The sequence below is a fragment of the Plectropomus leopardus genome, chromosome 6 (assembly GCF_026936395.1).
Source record: "Plectropomus leopardus strain MGB_pleo_1.0 chromosome 6, ASM2693639v1, whole genome shotgun sequence".
Classification (NCBI taxonomy): Eukaryota; Metazoa; Chordata; class Actinopteri; order Perciformes; family Serranidae; genus Plectropomus; species Plectropomus leopardus.
In genome coordinates, this window is record NC_142181.1 from 18,449,301 (window position 1) to 18,462,980 (window position 13,680).

Here is a 13,680-nt window from a genome sequence, read left to right on the forward strand (position 1 = left end):
AGAGAGGCAACGTTTTAATGGCTGCTGCTGCAAAGCAAAAAGATTTTAACAAGTTGGGCTACTATCGTCATTTATGACAAATTTAATAATGTTTAAAAAATGCCAATAACTGCAATATCAAATGGAAAGAAATTCTAACAACCTGAACGGTTTGTTAATTATATTGTTTTAAGTCAGTTAAGGACAATGATATCTTTTTTGTCAAAAGCGGAAAAGAAAAAAAATAAAATCAAGAGGTGGAAATGTTCACACCACTTGGCTCTCATGAAGAGTAACTGACAGGGCTTTAAGACAAAACAAACGGCCATAATGAACAGCTGAATAGCCGTCTAAAGAATGCATACCAAACAAAATAGATCATGTGAGATTTACATTCATCTAAAAATAATATTTACAACATATTATTAGCCTCTTGGTCCCTTTGTGCAATATAAACTGTCCCACAGTGCAGTTGAGTCACCCTGCAGCCTATAAGCCCACCACTTCCTGTGACCAGCTGGACCTGTCGATGGTGGTCAGGATGCAATGGCAGCTAAGCCCAGGAAGAAGATCAAACAGACTCTCACACAGAGGTCAAAGCGGTATCCGGTTAGGCCCACTGAGGAGGGCGTTAAAGGACTTCTTTGAGAATGCAATGATCGACCCTTCTACTGTATAACTCTGCTCAGGGACTGCAGAATGTGTAATGTTTAACATATAGGCTTCTGAAGACACTAGTCGCATCTCTTCATGCAGAAGGTAAATACTTTGTTGCACTGAACTACCACACTTTTCAATTATGTGGTTTTAGACATCTTCTTACGGATGTCTCAAGCTGAATTATGTAGTCGATAAAAAATAAGACGATTGAACGATCAACCTGCACCTATTTTGATAAACAAATAATCGTTGAAGTCATCTTTTAAGCAAAAAATGTAAAATATCAGCTGTTTTTTAGCTTCTCAAATACATAAATTCTAAGTTTTTCTTTGTCATATATGATAGTAAACCTAGCGTCTACAGATTTTGGACAGTTGGTTGGACAAAACAAGCAATTTGATAATTTATTAATTTGATAATAATTTAATAATAATCTGTACACAAAATTTGTTTAGGGTTATAAGAGTTAATTCATTGAATAGTGAAAAACAATTAATATACAACAGTATTTTTGATAATGAGAATAATTGTTAGCAACATTTCTACAAATGTTCTGGATCTGAAATTGTTGACTAGAATTAATTAAATTAATTCTTATTCAGCCTAACTGTTATGTTTGTGAAAAAGACCCATCATGGTTTTCCACAGTCCAAGGTGAGGTCATCAAATTGCAAGTTTGGTCCACCCGAAAGCTCAAAACCCAAAGACAAAAGCATTTCCAAATATAACGACAGCAATGGTTTGGCATTTTTGCTTGAAATGATGATTATTAGATTATGAAAGTAGTTACAGATTATTTTTTGCCTGTAAACTACTAATAAAAAATCAACTGTTTTAGCTCGAGTGCTTCAGGGTTGGGATTAAAGCATTCTAGTCCTCTATTCACTGCAGGCAAAAAAAAAACATTTTACACATGGGTGGAGAGTAAGAGAAAACTGTGGATTTGTATGGGTCTTTGTCAACTCGGAGGCCAGAAAATGTCTCGTCTGTGCTGTGTAAAGCCAGAAAAGGAAGTAAGTGAAGCAAACAAGGAGGAAGTGCTGACTGTGTTGCGTTGAACCTGACTGAATATGGGCTGTCAGTGTTAATAATTAAGTCTCGTTCACAGTAGACTCACTGTCATCCTCATTCTCCTCTGCTGTGAACAACATCGAACCCCTTTGCGTTCTCTCCACCATAATTGCGTAAAATCACTTTAAATATACAGCACATCTTAGACGACTTCTACACGTGTCAAGGGGGACTAAGGGGACTGTTGCTCAAGAAAAAACAAACACAAGCTTTTACTGCAGTACCTCAAGTCTACTTCATCTCTGAAGCTAAACAATCTGTGTGGGACATATGGGAGTGGGGGGGGGCAAGATAAATAGAGGGTCTAAATCTCTGGGGAAGACATAGTGGAGAAGTCTGCGCGGCATCACAACACAGCATATCCACCCACGCTGCATTCAAGGCTCTCATGAAACACTTGGATCCTTCACTTTGACTTAAAAAAAATAAAAAGGAGGAAACAGTAAATACCAGTGTTCTCATATTTTAATTATGGCTGAATTGAAGAACACAGTGAAAGCAGTGTATTATCAACTATTCATTCTGCATTCAGGCAGTGAGATAAACTTTATCCTTACTGTTCAACTTTTCAGTGTGAGCCATGTGGTGAGCTCAGCTGCTGTCTAACCACATACTAGTCTCTCTAGCAGCTCAACGTCATTGGTTTACTCTATAGCAGTCTTAAGTGGGCTGATACCCATTGGTTAGTGTCACTGCCACTGCCTTCTCCACACAGACAATAGCAGCCTTTGTGTGTAAAGCCTGACTACTGTGTGTGTGTGTGTGTGTGTGTGTGTGTGTGTGTGTGTGTGTGTGTGTGTGTGTGTGTGTGTGTGTGTGTGTGTGTGTGTGTGTGTGTGTGTGTGTGTGTTTCCTCTGCCTTAACCAGGATTTTTTTTTATGCAGTCGCTTGGTGCAATGAAGTGACGATAAAAATACATTTCTGAATTTTTTTTTTAAATGACTAAAAGTAACACCGTCAACTAGCTCATTGTAAACACGGCTTCTTCTTCTCCCAGGTTGCTTTATAGTGGGATTTTTCTGCTTGCAAGATTACCGTCATAGTAGCTGAGAAAGAACAGTCTCACTGAGGAACTAAACAACAAGATGAGGATGTATCACATAGTGGCTTGATAAGACTATTACCTAATTTTAAAAAACAAGAAACAGTTCAAAAGACAGCTGGCTCCGTTAAAGTGTGAAAAAAACATCAGAGAAAGCAACTTCATTTCTTAGAAACTTAGTGGCCAGAGCAGCCACTAAATTTCAAAGAAATGAAGACAAAAGTAATGTTAAAATCAATTTCTTCATGATTATTGAAAACTATGAAAAGTAAAGTGCAATTCGTAAACATTTCCCTAACAATAAGTTCCTTTATTCAACACAGTATGCATGTTCTTTGTGCAATACTGTCGTATCGGTCTACCCACTTTAAGGTCCTTTTTTCCTCATATTACTTCAAGTTTAACCCTAAAACCCTCAAACCTGCTTTACAGACATCGGAATTAAGTCTGCAGGAATTTAAATGTTTCTTTCATAGACTTACAGGCATGCTGTGCAGGATTTGTTAGCTACTGTTTGTTAACAGTATCTCAAGCAAAAGTGAGAGCCACCTGTAGCTTTGTCTACTTGACATTTTGCCTCACTATATTTGCATTTTTTGGCACTGTGTCTGCAATTTTTGTAGCTTGCTTTTGGATGCGTGCTGTTTACCATCTGGCATTTGATCGCTACCTTTTTATACCTGCACACAGCTGTGGCCATAGTGAAATAAGAAAAAAATAAGAAAATACAGGCAGGGTTGGGTCTCTGCAGATACATTGCCACACATGACTATTCAGTCACAAGTGATGACTGAGAGGCATTATGATAGTATGAGACTATACACTGATTTTTTTTTTTTTTTTTTGAAAATCCTGCTTAGTATACCTCTAAGATACATCTCCAAGTTACAATGTGAGCATGTAAGATGACACATGGCGGCACCAGAACTGAAGTGGTCCAGAGGTCTATCTGCTGCAAGCTGACTCCTCATAACAATTTACCTTCTCTAGAAGGATCAACTGATTCACCTCTTAAATCCTAATGTTATACACAATAAACGTATCAAGTCTTTCACTTAACTTTCTATCAACATTAATTTATCCATGAAGGACATGGACTGTCCCTTTCAGTGACCACGTGGTAGCTCAGACTGCAGTGATAAGTGAGGCACTCTCTTTGGCTCTTGTACTCGTTTGGGTGAGCGGGGTTGCAAATGCGCTTGTCAGTGTGGTTTGGCCGTGTAGTTGTTGTTAAGGAGGAACGTGCGTAAGGGGGGCAGACCGGAGCTCGTAATTCTGCGTTCCATTGCAAGTCGAGAGTTGATAATTCCGTCTCTGTTTTTCTGAATTCCAATCTAAATGCATTCCAGTGCATCAGCTCGTAAAAACACGGATGCTACTGAACATCAGAGGCATGTACTGAGGACCTACATGAGCTACAACAGCACCAGACACCCCACCTTCCATTAGAAAACCTTTAGGTGATTTTTAGATATTATGCAGATTTATTGATGTAGGTAGCTAACAGAGACAGGAAGAGAAGGCTAGGAGGCTACTACATGCCTTCTATCAAACAACAGTCAACTGAATGGGAATGGAAATGCCCCTATGATGTTATAGCACATTTCACTACTCAAACACTACACAAAAGTTAAAATTAACAACCAGGTAATTCATCTCTCCATTCACTGCACACACTGCCATCTTGCTGTGACATCAATTCCATCAACTTTGGCTACATCGATCTTGCCGAGTTTCCAACTTGGATTCCCTACTTGAACAGCCGTTCCATTGCACTTTCCCAAGTCAAAGGTCTTTTTTCCCTGAGTTCTGAGTACAATGGAACGCAGCATTAGTATGATGCCGGCTCTCATGCTGATTTTTTATCTTCTCGCCTTTATTTCTTTCTGACTTGAGGAAGCTCAGATGCCACCACACTCCTGATTTGAAACTGGAGGGTGCATCTTCTCTTTCAAAATGCCGTCGCAGAGCCTTAGCTTAGTCTTAGGGTGCAGCCCCACTATACGCGACTTCACACGACCAAAAATCCACTCCCATTCATGTTTTTTGGAAAGTGACTGATTTCCCGTACAAAGCATGGTGGGATACCTGCGACGAAAACTGAGCTGGCGGCGCGACCCGAGGGAGTGACAATTTCAAATATTCAAACGAATCTCACATCAAAACAGCCACTCAAGCTGCACCTCCAGTGACTTTCTCAATAGCTCTGCATAAATTCAGGAAATAACTTAAGTGAAACTTGTATCAATCCACAAAGTGGGGAAGGGCGGGCACAAATTGAGGCAAATTGGTTGCGTAAAGTGGGGCAGCGTTGTTATTTGAGTTGGGCAAGTTGTCTCTAGTCTCGGACATGAGGTAGGACGTTGAACACGAAGTGACAGCACGTTGAGCAAGCAAAGTCAAAAGTAGATTACACCCTCTGCTGTTCAAAGAAAGTATCTGGGTTTATTTTTCATTTCACCGATTTTGTATCGATTTTTGTTCTGCTTCACGATACATCGTTACATCCCAAGTATAACGGGAAGTGAAATAAAACTGCATTTTTATCTTTTCAGGCTACATCAGTGAAACATGCTCATAGCTCTACAGCTGACATAACAAAAATATCTTCAGCAAGGAGAGCTGCACAACAAAGCAACCCAGTAATACACAAAGCTGTGTAAACTGTTTTTGATCAAGTTTAAAGATGAAATTTAAGATGAGATTTAAAATAGAGGGTATGAGGGATGTAACGTGATATGAAGAATTTACATCGACCTGGAATGGTCTTTCCAATCAATGATCAACGGGCCAAAAATATCAATGCAAGTGAAAACATTGATACATATCGTCATCATTAATTACTCCTTTATTTTGAAATTCCAATGGCACATCTGTGTCCAAAATCACCTCCTTTCTAAATATTGAGCAGTGCTGACAACCTAGTGCCATGTAGAAAATTGTAGGCAGCAAAGGAAAAGGCAGTGTGAATATGTAGCAACTAATATCGCCTCATCTCATACGCAGAGCCCTGAATTGAATCAAATCGAAATATTATCGTGGCAGACTTTGTGATATCAGTAAAAAATCATGTCATTTCCAAAGACTCAATCTAATATTGTATTGTGATGAAACTTGTGATTATTATACCCCTTGAAGACAAGTTTTTAAAAAAAGAGCCAAATTTAAGTTTCTTTGTTTACTGCTCCCCTTTGGCTGTCATTTCTATCTAACCATTTCCACGTCTACTTGATGTCATTGTCCAACAGACCAATAAAAAAGCTTCTGAAGACAGCAGTTACAGCGGGCGGATATAAAAAGACGCCTGGACAACACAACGAGTTCTGAAAAATCTTCTGCAAGTCATCCTTTTTAGTGCCACCAAGAAAAGCATCCGCCCTAAAGGCAGTTCTGGGGAAAACCCTTATTGGGATAATATTTGATACAGGCCCACATTATGCATGAAACACTCCTGAGAGAAACCTAAAGAAGGCTATCTTACTAATTCCTTTCACTCTGTACTTAATGCTTGTTCCAACTATCTCTGACAACATTTGCCCAAAGCTTTAAGTGAATTAAAAGACAACTGCCGAGGAGGTAAGAAGAGCTTCATCCAGCGGTTATTGTAATGCTTTCTTTTTTGGAATCGCATAGTGCCTCTGTCTCTATAGCTTTCTTTCACTTTACATTCAATAATCTGTCCCTGTGAAGACAGATAAACAAGTGTATCAGAAAGAAGCTGTTGTCCTGTTGTTCTGTATGTATGTACTTTTGGAAGTGCAATTATTGAAGCATGCCTCTTGTTTCCCTTGTTTAAAAAATACTAGTCTGCCCCCCGGAGAGCCTGCTCATTAACACAACAATAACTTTGTGCTCATAAGAAGCTCCATTTTCTCTGAAGGTCTTCTGGTGTATCTTGTCTTCAAAAGAATGTCTTTACTCAACTGGTATTTTCAAACAAGGAATCAATAAGGTACACCTAAATAATTACACTTTCACAACCTCCACACTTAAAAACAGGACAACAGCTTATTCTAATACACTTGTGTATCTGTTTTCAGAGCAACAGAGTGAGATCTCTGAATCGAAAGGCGGAAGAAAGAGATGAGAGAGAGGCACTGTTTGATTTTAAAAAACAATATACTACAGTAAGACAGCTACATGAAGAGAAAATGTTCGAGTAGATGGTAGAGATAGGGAAACACAAAAACAAAGTGACAGGCAGGCAGGCAGGCAGGCAGCTGTAGATGAAGTGCCATTCTGACCACAGATGCTCACATGCTCAAACCACAACATCTCTCTCCTCTTGTTTTGATACAGATCTTGAGCAACAACCACCCTTGGGGGCTGGGTGCAATTGTTCACTCTGTGTGCGCACAGTCTGAATTATTTGGAATGAATGAATTTGAGGTGTGAAGTGGTCATGCAGCTATGATGAAGACTTCATACCTCAGACTCACCCATTTCAGATGGTTCATTAAAAAAATCAACACAATGGCTCAGCAACACGGTTTGAGAACAGAGAAACCAAATGAGGCCTTTCTTTATACCAGTCACCTCTAAACTCAAATCATTCAACTAATATTAAGCCATATTTGTATCCACTTTATTCACCTGGGTTGTGAGTTCTCCTCGTACATGCGTTCCTTGCCCTCCTTAAACAAGCTGATGGTCTGCTTGGTCTTCTTGGTTAGGTTCTCCATGAAGACCCTGAAGTACTCATTGTCCCCCAAAGTCTCCATTTTGCCCTCATAGCGAGACAAGATGGTGCGCAGGTGCTGGTAGGTGTCTGGCAGCAGGTCCAGGATGTAAGGGGGGCTGTTCTTCAGAGCCAATTTGGGGTTTTGGCACAGGCGCACCACCTGCAAAAAGGGAAGGTGTGAGGGGAAGACAAGATACAGTTAGAGAGAAGAAGTGGGCGCAGAGAGTAAGGCAGATGAGAGAAAAGTCAGAGGGTGGTGAGAGAGGTTACAGGAGTGTAACAGCAAAAGAAAATCTGAGAGACTAACAATGCATTTTCATTCTGTGCATCAGTAAGAAATTATTTATATCATATAGACAGTCTTGCATTTTTAGCTCTTTTCTGTATTAGAGCACTTATCTTTAGTGCAGAGTACTGTCAGTGAGCCCAGATGGAAGACATGCAAAATGGAAAATGCCAACAAAGTCAAAGGCTAAGAGAAAGGCCCTTAAAAGCCCCGTCACAGTCAAGCTTTCAGAGCTTTCAGAGTGGCAAGTCCACACATTATATGATGGAGTCTAACGGATTTAGTCCCTTATGGCTCATGAGTTATTTCACCAATATCACACGACTTCCTTTTTTACAAAAAAACGATGGAGGTGGAACAGGACAAAAGCATATCTGACCATTCATTCACAGACAGTTTATGTTCTCATTGTGATGTTAATTATCCATTTCTCATATTCATTTTACTCATTATTTATTCATTTCATATTCATTTACCATACAGAGGGGTTTTTTGCAGATATACACAGCAATGCTTGCGCCTTAGTATGTGACCACCATGTTGAAAATCAGTCACAACAGTGTGGTTCTCTGTTTCTCCAGCATGTTTAGAGAGGCTGTTGATATGTTTAGACTTCCTCATTTCAATCTGCACACCCCAGCCCACTTCTGCCTCGAAAACACAAGCGCTCTTTACTCAGCATTTGAGCATGATTGCTTTGAAAATTTGAACAGCTGAAGCAGAATGACAGACTGTGAACCCAACAACATGGATATATGCTTCAGCAACAGTGACGTGTTACAAAAGAAACTTTTCAAGTATAACAATTAAAAGTAACAGACTTTTTAGGGACATAAAGTCAAACAGCTTGACCAACATCAATCATTGACACCATCGAAAGGGTATTCTTTAATAGGTGAGCAGAGAGATAATCTTCTATTAGATGGCTTTATAAAACATGAGACCTCTTCTTTCGATGGTCAGTCTACGTGCTTGTCCACCAGACTGGATGAATACATGTTACATCCTCAGTAATGTTCAACCTTTCCTCACTTATCTCACTGTACTGCTGCACTGTGTCTGAGTCACTTCGTTGACCATTACAAGAGACACTGGCAGGCGGCCTAGAACACTCTGACATTAAGCTCTGTATGGCTGCCTTTATATTTACCGCTGCATTTCAGTCTAACATGATCACAGAGGCATTAAACTACACTTCTGTTAAAAAAATGTGTGTTCTGATTTGAACCTGTTATGCTGTCAGCTTCAACGGTGACCAAACAATTGCATGTCAACAACAGGACATTGCTCGTTCTTTCTTAGAGCGGGCCAAATTATTGTTGACTATTCATGTGTATATCAGAAATGTGGCAGGAATAGCCTTACAAGAATGTCGGCTTGAATTCCCTTGACTCGTCTTCTGGGAAGCCATTGGTTTGTCATTATGGGGAAACAAGACTTCAAAAGACACCTTATAATTAATCAGCTTTAACAGTTCTGAAACCACGAGCTTTATAAATAATCAATAGTGAAACAGCTTGCTTTTTAATGAGTGACTGAACATATTTAAACAAACAGATACGTATCTATTACCGTGATAACAGATTTTCTACATTTAATTTTCATGTTTATCTATTTGATACGAATTATTTTTTCCTCTTTCTTCTTATCTCTTATCATTAAAATTGGTCTTCATTATCATTCAGAGTATCACCTCCCCTTCCACGCTTTAGGTGTCGGACTTAAAAGGGACATCTCATGAATCCACAGCCCAGATAAGCCATGTGTCATACACTGAGAGTGTAACATATTTGAAATATTTGATTTCACTTTGTAAGTGGACGAGTCAGATCATCAAAGGCTTCTCAAAAAAGAATGAGGTCACACTTGACCAGTAGGAACTTAAGCAGTACTGATTTTACAACATGCAAAATGTTTTTAGCATGTGGGTCTTCATTGGTGTCTGGAAAATAAAAGGTCACCTTCCTACTGATACCAAGAGTAAATGGATCACAGGTGAAACATTTCGATGAAGTAACACCATGTCTATATAAATAACTTGTAACTGTTACAGATACAAATTTAAAAATCCAACACTCATTGATGATCACCAAGGCGCATAAATAATAGTTGGGTTGAATATTACAGAATCTTATATAGATGTTTTAACCACCAGAAAATGCAAATGCCACAATGGCCATTATTAAGATAAGTCATGGGTAGGGGTGAGCAACATGGTCCTTTAACAAGATGAAATTATAACAGGTTATTTTTGCAATAATGATATTCCGGAGGATATAACAAAATACTGAATAATTGTTTTGAAAAATAAGAGTAATTTCAAGGACATACAATTGCAATATAATAAGTGTATAGTTTTAAATGTAAGCATAAACACAAGATTTTGCCCTTAAAATATACCGTAAAAATGTAACAAAAATTATTTCTCATTTCTTTGGAATGTAAATGATGATAGTAACCAGTAGCAAATATGCTCTCAGCCATACTTGTTGCCTTGTTGTTGCAATGTGTAATGACATGACTACATTATGTCAACAATTTGGAATATTGCCATTATCACAATATGTATTTTTCTTATCTTATAAAAAAATATACCAGTATTATTGTGAGCGATATGATATGGCACACCTCTAGCCATGGGGTTTATCCATATTACATTTAGTATTTGACTGACATGTTAAAACTCACAAAGCCCTGATGATTTCTTCTATTTAAATAATTTCAATAACCAAACTGCAATGCAACTGAATGAGAAAGAAGAGCTTGAACAATGACTTCTACTGAACAATATGTAGTACACCACAAGAATAATGCTGATATATTTTGTATCCTCTGTGTACTTTGGATGAGTTGCTTGAGGTTGGTATGTGGGTAATTTGACTGTATGAGTAACTGAACTGAAAGCCTTCAGTATCATTACCTACACCGTGCTCTCATTCCTTTAACGCTTCTCGAGGCCCCTAGTAACCAGGTCCAGCTCTCCAGGTCTACACCGGTAAAGTCTGAGACCAAGTAAGACTGTTGTCAAGGTTGCACCACTAACATTATCAAACACACGTGCATCCACATGCACACACATACAAGGCCACAACAACTGAGTGCTCTGGCACATCAATGTCAATCAAAGCTTCTGTCTTGAAGTAAAATGTTGACTGCCTCCGGGCTAAACTGCATTCCACTCGTCTATTTCCCTCCTCTGTCTGTCTCAGTCTCTCCAGGGTGGTTCTACACCTGGCACAGACCTGGTGTATTTTGTTCATTGAGTTCAAGCTGTTTAAAGGTTAACAAGCTTAAGGGAAAGTGGGCCCTGGTTGAATTTTTCGTTAGACTTCAGCTGTAAATAGTCAATTTTGTGCTTCTTGTTTCAGCAGTGCTCAGAGGCCGTTCCTGGAAAACATGGAAGTGAAAGGACTATTTGTTAACTCCCCAAAACTTTTGGATTTCAGAATATGGGTAATATTTTCACAAGAATTCTGGTGACAAAGTGTGTTTGGTCTCTACATTGAAAAGAAAACAAAAAAACTAACCTAATCCAACAGGTAAAATGATGTTTTAGGCACAGCAGTGACAGCTGTCTTAAGCACAAAAGGCATAAAAACAAATGAATAAAGCAGTGTGCTACATTTATACCATGATATTCATGTTATCTTAAAGTACGAATTAACCTGGAAATCACTGGTGGTTATCTGTCTGGTTAAATAAGTGTGTGCTACTATGGCTGGTAGGGACAATTTGTTTTGTTATACAACTTCTGGTTTTTATTCATGAATAGCTAATTAAACTGAAGAATGTAGCAATGCAACAGCAGAGCCAGGAATACAAACCCTAAGCTAATGTTTAAACTTTTAATGCTTAAAACTTTAATTTCAAGCTTAAAGTTGTTGCAGATAGCTAAACTAACAATACACACTTGATCAGGGCCTCACACATTTAGTGTTAAACTTAAAAGGACACAAGGATTAAGGTTTATGCTGAACACTTTAATGTAGGCATCTGAAGGCGGAAATTAGCCTCAAGCTTTTAATAAAATTTAACTTGTGCAGGAGGTGTTCTGCATTAACTGCATTATTACTCTGCAGGTGCTGTTCTACATTAGGGTATATGCTGGGCTGTGGTTTTCCTTTAGACAGAGCAGAACAATATTTCCGCTGCTATTTTAAACTATCTGGTGGAGTAAAAATACTTAAGGTCTTGTAGCCTTTTCAAAAGGTAAGATACTCTTTTTTCACCTAACTGGGGCAATGTTTTCAGTGGGTCAAATGTCAAATGGTAAATTATTCCCCTACTGTAAACTGCAAAAGCTAACCTGACTGTGCCGATGGTTTAAGTTGTGTTGGTTTAAGTTTAAGTTGGTCAGCTGTTCTGTCAAGTTGTTTGGCTTTCAGACTGGCACAAAAACTTTTCTAGAAGAGTTAATTGAGAACAAAACTTAAAGGAAGAGTGACATTGCAGCATTACTTGTGTTTTCTTATTTGTGTTGGGTACGGTGCATTCTCAAATGTGGAGTGCAGACAATCTACCACAGTGAAGCAAAATAAACTGGAATGTGGTTTCTTAATAATAGCTTTGTAAAAGGACTTGGTCTCTTAACATCAGAGCTCTGAACTAAGGCCTCAAAGAGGAAGAGAAGACACAAAAGAGTGTCTTGTCTTCTTATTCACTCTAATATTGCTGTGTGAATCTCACAGGAAACTGGGGGTCAAACTGCTACAGATTTTTTTTCCGAGAAGTGAAGCTGTGAAACGAGTCTCCCCTGTGAAAGAGCATAATTGGCCTAGTTAAATAGACACATTTCTCTTTTTTTCTCTCAGTACTTGGTTACAGTTTCAAGGGCTGACAGACAGTTGATTGCAAACACTTAAGCAACAATGTGCAGGAGAACTGTTGCTGTGCTACCAGCAGTGGTGGGAAGTATATTTACTGATGTACTGTACTTAGGGAGTATTTGAGTATCTGTACTATGTGTACTTTATTTTTTTGGAAAGTCACTACTTTGACTCACCTACACATGAAAGACAAATATCGTACTTTTGACTTAACTAAATTTCTGTGAAAACAATTTTGCTTTGAGGTCATCGGACGTTTTTTTCTTTTTCTTTCTAAAATGCAAAAGTCCATAAACTGAGTATGCATTTCTGCGTGTGGTTTGTTTGCTGAAGTGGTGTTCCCATACCTCTACCTCACACATGTGCTACTGAGATTGGGCAGCTCATCAGTAGAGATAGGTAGAGAGGAGAGGTCCACAGCAGGCAGTAGTATTTGATTATGTGGTGTTAGTAATAATAATAATAATAATGTCAGTAATAGTTAGGGCAGCAGATGGAGATGAAGATTTCTCACCCCATCACCCATAGCCATACCTCAAGTCCATGTATGAAGTTTCTGAGATAAAAAATAATTCGTATTCAACCTGAGTAAGTACGTCAATTTGTGTTTCTGAGGGCATTCTTTCAGGCTTTGCAGCATTTTCAACAAGCTTTTCATTCTACAGGTTCTACAAGCAAGTCAGTGCATTTAGTGGGTTGTTTTAAAGTCATAAGTTCTATAAATGTGTTGTGACAATATGCACCAATGTATTGAGATTTTAAAAAAGTACAGTACTGTGAAAAAGTCCTAGCCCACCACAGATTTTTTTGTTGATTCGCTGATGCAAAATTACAATCTTGTGCCCATCAATTTGTGTAAATTCTGGCATTTTGAATGGAACAATGTGGCTGGGAGTTTTACTTTCATAGTAGCCAACTTCCAGTAAGTTAAACAGTCACAAATTGTGTATGTAATGCTCAGCATAGACAGGGATAAAGACCAAACATGGAATCATACAGCCATGACACAGGGTAGCTCAAACAATGAATACTGAGCTTTGGACGTCTTGAATGCAACCTGATGTAAATAAACCAGAAATCTCTTTTCGTCTGTCCAAGAGTGTTCAAGACATGCTAGTAGAAAGAGAGGTCATA

General features: G+C 38.6%; 1 protein-coding gene across 1 annotated transcript in view; it reads right to left on the reverse strand.

The window, feature by feature from the left end:
- cbl (Cbl proto-oncogene) overlaps positions 1 to 13,680 on the reverse strand; it is a 46,201-nt gene that overhangs the window by 30,345 nt on the left and 2,176 nt on the right. Inside the window, exon 2 of the mRNA XM_042486198.2 lies at positions 7,347 to 7,594. Within this exon, the coding sequence (XP_042342132.2) occupies positions 7,347 to 7,594 (248 nt within the window). The remainder of the gene's footprint in view (positions 1 to 7,346; positions 7,595 to 13,680) is intronic.